This window comes from Myotis brandtii, unplaced genomic scaffold (genome assembly GCF_000412655.1).
Source record: "Myotis brandtii unplaced genomic scaffold, ASM41265v1 scaffold314, whole genome shotgun sequence".
Taxonomy (NCBI): Eukaryota; Metazoa; Chordata; class Mammalia; order Chiroptera; family Vespertilionidae; genus Myotis; species Myotis brandtii.
Window position 1 is genome coordinate 1,254,741 of NW_005362033.1, and position 6,108 is coordinate 1,260,848.

Sequence of the window (6,108 nt, forward strand, 5' to 3'; positions counted from 1 at the left end):
GTGGTCATCCCCCGAGGGGTCCCAGACTGCGAGAGGGCAGAGGCCGGGCTGAGGGACCCCCCGAGTGCACAAATTTTTGTGCACCAGGCCTCTAGTCTTACCTAATAATAGACAAACATGTAAATTGACTGTCCCTCTGCTACGATCACCAGCCAATCAGGAGAGTATGCAAATTAACCCAACAAAGATGGTGGTTAATTTGCATACGTAGGCACGAAGCGGCGGAGTGTCCAGAGCAGTGAAGACTGAAGGCTCCGGCGAGAGCGAAGGCCTGGGTCCCGGGTGCCAGAGGAAAACTGGTGCCGGCAGCCAGGGGAAGGGAAGGCCTATTGCACGAATCTCTTCGTGCAACGGGCCTCTAGTATGCATATAAGATCTTTGACTAATCTCTTCCCAACTCCTCTCCCCACTTCCCTATGAGATTCATCAGTTTGTTCCATGTTTCCATGCCTGTGGTTTCCACTCCTGCGTTGAGCATATGCCCCCTGGTGGTCAGTGCACATCATAGCTACTGGTCATCCAGTCGCTTAGGCTTTTATATACTGGTGTATAGATATTTTTATTTATTTCAGAAAGGAAGGGAGAGGGAGAGAGGGATAGAAACATCAACAATGAGAGAGAATCCTAGATCTGCTGCCTCCTGCATGTGCCACACTGAGGATCGAGCCCGCAACCCCGGCATGTGCCCTGACTGGGAATCGAACCCTGACCTGGTTCATAGGTGGATGCTCAACCACTGAGCCACGCCAGCCGGGCTAAGTATTCACACTTTAAACTGTAGTTCTTGTTACTAAAAGAAGGAAACCAGTAAAACAATTCTTATAAATTTAATGAATTCGTATCTTATTTGAGTCCTCTTAAATATTTCAGAATATTGAGGTCTGTTGGTCATTGGACATGCCCGCGGTCCTTTCCTCCGCTCGTGGTGCCGGCAGCCAGGGGAAGGGAAGGCCTATTGCACGAATCTCTTCGTGCAACGGGCCTCTAGTATGCATATAAGATCTTTGACTAATCTCTTCCCAACTCCTCTCCCCACTTCCCTATGAGATTCATCAGTTTGTTCCATGTTTCCATGCCTCTGATTCTATTTTTTAGATTCAATTGTTGATAGATATGTATTTATTGCCATTTTATTGTTTGTATTTTTATCTCTTCTTCCTTCCTTCTTTTCTCCTCCTTCTTCTTCTTTCTTCCTTCTTCCTCCTTCCTTTATTCCTTCCTTCTCCACCTCTGTCCTCTCCTCCCTCCCTCCTCCTCCTTCTCTTTCTTTTTCTTCTTCTTCTTAAAGAATACCCTTCAACATTTCATGTAATACTGGTTTGGTGGTGATGAACTCCTTTAGCTTTTCCTTGTCTGTGAAGCTCTTTATCTGACCTTCAAATCTAAATGATAGCTCCACTGGGTAGAGTAATCTTGGTTGTAGGTCCTTGCTATTCATCACTTTGACTATTTCTTGCCACTTCCTTCTGGCCTGCAAAGTTTCTGCTGAAGAATCAGCTGACAGTCACATGGGCACTCCCTTATAAGTAACTAACTGCTTTTCTCTTTTTTTTTTTATTAAATCTTTATTGTTCAGATTACATTTGTTCCTCTTTTTTTCCCCTCCCATAACTCCCCTCCTCCCAGTTCCTGCCCCACCCTCCGCCCTCACTCCCCACCCACTGTCCTCATCCATAGGTGCACGATTTTTGTCCAGTCTCTTCCCGCATCTCCCATTCCCCTTTCCCCCCCAAGAATAGTCAGTCCATTCCCTTTCTATGTCCCTGATTCATTATAATCACCAGTTCATTCTGTACATCAGATTATTTATTCACTTGATTCTTAGATTCACTTGTTGATAGATGCATGTTTGTTGTTCACAATTTGTATCTTTACCTTTTTCTTCTTCCTCCTCTTAAAGGATACCTTTCAGCATTTCATATAATACTGGTTTGGTGGTGATGAACTCCTTTAGCTTTTCCTTATCTGTGAAGCTCTTTATCTGACCTTCAATTCTGAATGATAGCTTTGCTGGATAAAGTAATCTTGGTTGTAGGTTCTTGCTATTCATCACTTTGAATATTTCTTGCCACTCCCTTCTGGCCTGCAAAGTTTCTGTTGAGAAATCAGCTGACAGTCGTATGGGTATTCCCTTGTAGGTAATTGAGTCTCTTTCTCTTGCTGCTTTTAAGATTCTCTCTTTGTCTTTTGCTCTTGGCATTTTAATTATGATATGTCTTGGTGTGGTCCTCTTTGGATTCCTTTTGTTTGGGGTTCTCTGCGCTTCTTGGACCTGTAAGTCCATTTCTTTCACCAGGTGGGGGAAGTTTTCTGCCATTATTTCTTCAAATAGGTTTTCAATATCTTGCTGTCTCTCATCTTCTGGCACCCCAATTATTCTGATGTTTGTACGCTTGAAGCTGTCCCAGAGGCTCCTTACACTATCTTCATATTTTCGGATTCTTTTTTCATTTTGCTTTTCCGGTTGGGTGTTTTTTGCTTCTTCGCATTTCAAATCTTTGACTTGATTCTTGCGCTCCTCTGGTCTGCTATTGGGTGTCTGTATAATATTCTTTATTTCAGTCCGTGTATGCTTAATTTCTAGTTGGTTCTTTATCATAGCATCGAGGGTCTCATTAGTTTTCGTGACTCTCTCCTCAAGTTTATTGACAGCTTCTAGCACATTTTTGCAAGCCCTCAAAATTGCGATTTTTAGCTCTATATCCTCCATTTCTGTCATGTTTTTTTGTCTCCGCATTTTTTATGCTTTCTTGGTGCACCCCCTAGTGGTCTTTGTGCGCAGTCTTGTTCTAGTTGAGCCTTGATTGTTGTAGTTAATACTAGAGGGATTTGACCACCAGGCCGACTGGCTGTGTGAATCAGCTGTGTCTGATTCTGTCCTCTGGGGAGGTGCTAATCTAGCCTTTGCCTGAGGCGATCTGGCAAATGGCTCTGCGCAGGGCTTGGGCGGGGCGGGCTCAACAGGGCGGGCGGAGGGAGCGGTTATGGCCCCTCTCAGTCCCGTTCCCAGAGGCTCTGCTTCTCAGAACCCCAGGAACCGCTGCAAACCTCGGAGGGAAAGCTGCCGTCCAACTGATGCCAGACACTCCCACTTCTCCCGTTTGAGTCCCCAGCGATTCGCCCGTATCTGGAGCTCAGAGTCTGAGACTCCCCCCTGACCGAAAACGACAACCGCGCTCTCAGCCACCAGCCCGCTTTGCGCGCGCACCTCCGCACCTGAGTATTTTCCACACTGCGCCTCCTCTGAGCCTCGGTGTGCTGTTATTTTTCCTTCTAGTTGAAGAGTCTCTCCTCAGCCAGCCTTCCTGTGGTTCTGGGTGATGTCCGTTCCGTCTTTTAGTTGTATTTTTGAAGTGGTTGTTTGCGGCAGCAGTCTCCGGTATTTACCTATGCCGCCATCTTGGTCTCCCCCAAAAAGGATTTTTTTCCCCATCCCCCTTTCCCAGGCTAAGAACCCCTGCGTTAGAGGGTCTGTCCCCTGAGGTCCCAAGCGCCCGTGTCTTGTCCACTTTGGTACCTTCGGGCCATTTTGTTCGGTGCGGCACACGGAGAGTCTCCTTGCTTGTTTGTGGAATTGAAAGGAAAGGAATTGCCTAGATGGCCATCCTCCCAGGTGAGGAAAGTGCTCATTCAAGGCTAAGGCTGGAGTTTTGTTCCCAGACTTCATGTCTGGGAGAGGATTTTCCCTTCTGGCACGCCCATAATGCGAATGTTGGTACACTTAAAGTTGTCCCAGAGGCTCCTTACACTATCTTCATATTTTTGGATTCCTTTTTCTTTTTGCTTTTCTGATTGGGTGTTTTTTGCTTCCTCACATTCCAAATCATCCATTTGATTCTTGGAATCCTCTACTCTATTGGTGAGTCCCTGTATATTATTCTTTATTAGAGGCTTGATGCACGAAGTTGGTGCAAGAGTAGGCCTTCCTTCCCCCGGCTGCCGGCACTAGCTTCCCTCTGGCACCCGGGACCCGGACTTCTCTCCAGCCACCAGCAGGCACCCAGGACCTGGGCTTCCCTCGCAACCCCGGCTTCATCCAGAAGGTCGTCCGAAAGGACATCTGGTCTAATTAGCATATTATGCTTTTATTATTATAGATTTCAGTCAGTGTATGCTTAATTTCTGAAGGTATGTACCCTTGATCGGGAATTGAACCTGTGACCCTTTGGTTGACAGGCCGACACTCTATCCACTGAGCCACACTGGCCGGGCTCCTTGCTATTCTTGAAACACACCAGACACCCTCTGTCCCAGGACTTCTGTGCTTGCTGTTCCCTCTGTTGAAAAGTTCTTCCCTGGTATAATCCTCACACCTCACCCCCTGGTTTACCTCAACTCTTTGTTCAATGTAACTTATGTAAGGCTTTCCTTGATTATTCCATTTAAAACTGCTAATTACCAGCCTTCTCCATCCCCAGCTTCATTTCTCTCGATAGTCTTATCCCCAGCTGACCATGTCGCCTGTTCTAGTCATTATGTTGATGGCCTACCACCCCACCCTGGCCTGTCTGCTCCTCGAGGGGAGGGAGTCTGTCTGCCCTACTCACTGGTGTGTCCTCAGGACTCACACGCAGGCCCGGCACAAATCATCATTTAGTGCCTATTTGTTGAATGAAAGCAGGACCAACCTTAAGAGGCTGGTCCCCAATTTATACATTACAAGGCTGTAAGTGACAGTGTCACTATGCAAGCTGAGGGCTGCATGAGTTTAGGCCGGTGATGGCGAACCTATGACACGCGTGTCAGAGGTGACACGCGAACTCATTTTTTTGATTGATTTTTCTTTTTTAAATGGCATTTAAATATATAAAATAAATATAAAAAATATAAGCCTTTGTTTTACTATGGTTGCAAATATCAAAAAATTTCTATATGTGATATGGCACCAGAGTTAAGTTAGGGTTTTTCAAAATGCTGGCACGCCGAGCTCAAAAGGTTCGCCATCACTGCTCTAGGCTGTTCTTCTACCACTTTGGAGATAGTTTAAGGCGACATGGCAATAATAAATTCCATTTTTATGGTGTGGCAGAGGGCCATTATAGACTACTTTGGAAGAAGTGTAACTAGAATGCAGCTATGATGTAGAAGAGGCTGTATCATGCTTAACAATAAGCACAGACTCAGTAGCTCAGGGATGCCCACTGCGGAAACACCAGGCTGCTCCTTGGGCACTCTCTCTGACTCCTGGGGCCCCAGCCCAGCAAAGCATGGCAGAGACAGCCTCACATCTGCGAAGGGAAGGCAGAGGTTAGGAAGCAGTGGGGGCAGGGTGATAATCTGGCTATGGAGACCAACGACTACGGGGAACCAAGCAACCAAGCAACTTCATTTTCACTTATGAATAAAGGCAGGTTATTAAAAGAGGTTTTCAGGGCTCTGATTCAGCACTGCCATCGGGGAAGTGGGGGCGAAGTGGATAGGAAGAGGAAAGATAATTAAAGAATGTCAGCATATTGCCTGGGCCAGTGTGGCTCAGTTGGTTGGAGTGTTGTTCCATGCCCCAGAAGGTCACAGGTTCGATTCCGGGTTAGGGAACATACCCAGGTTGCAGTTTGACCCCTGGTTGGGGCATGTACAGGAGGCAATGGATCAATGTATCTCTCTCACATCAATGTTTCTCTCCCCCACCCCTTGTCAATTTTTTTAAAAAGGTCAGCATATTAAATGCCAAGGCAAACAGATCGAAAACAAAACACCAAACATCCTTAAGCCCTGCCAGGCTTTGAGTGACACCCCGGAACTGACAAGCGTCACAGCAGGGTGGGGGGAGCACACCTACCCTTCCTCTGTCTCATTGACGATGTCGCAGATCTCCATGTTCAATGTCCAGTCCTCGCTTTGCAGGGAGCCATCTGTGGCCTTTTCTGTAAAGTCAGAGAGAAAGCTGGTTTACATTTCTCCTGAACGAGGGGCTCTGGCAGGAACCAGAACCACCACATTCTCCCAAACAGATGGTCTGAGTCAACAGAGCAGTTCTAGAGTTCTGTTTTCACAAGAGAACAGCCAGCAAGAGAGAGAGCTAGGCCCAGAGGCTAATGTCATAACACTGTCCTTCTTTCACCAAACTCCAGACTGAAAAGCTCTTGAAGGCCTAAGCTATTAAAAATC

General features: G+C 46.6%; 1 protein-coding gene across 9 annotated transcripts in view; it reads right to left on the reverse strand.

The window, feature by feature from the left end:
* Positions 1-5,890, reverse strand: part of TOM1L2 (target of myb1 like 2 membrane trafficking protein) — a 65,079-nt gene extending 59,189 nt beyond the window's left edge. For 5 of the 9 annotated variants that reach the window (XM_014542843.1, XM_014542841.1, XM_014542838.1 and 2 more), the window contains exon 1: positions 5,780-5,889. In XM_014542843.1, coding sequence (XP_014398329.1) covers positions 5,780-5,817 — 38 coding nt within the window. In that variant the 5' untranslated portion in view covers positions 5,818-5,889. Of the gene's footprint in view, positions 1-5,779 lie in introns of all 9 variants that reach the window. The other 4 variants (XR_001362868.1, XM_014542842.1, XM_014542837.1 and 1 more) reach the window with 1 other exon arrangement.
* Between the last annotated feature and the right edge of the window lie 218 nt (positions 5,891-6,108).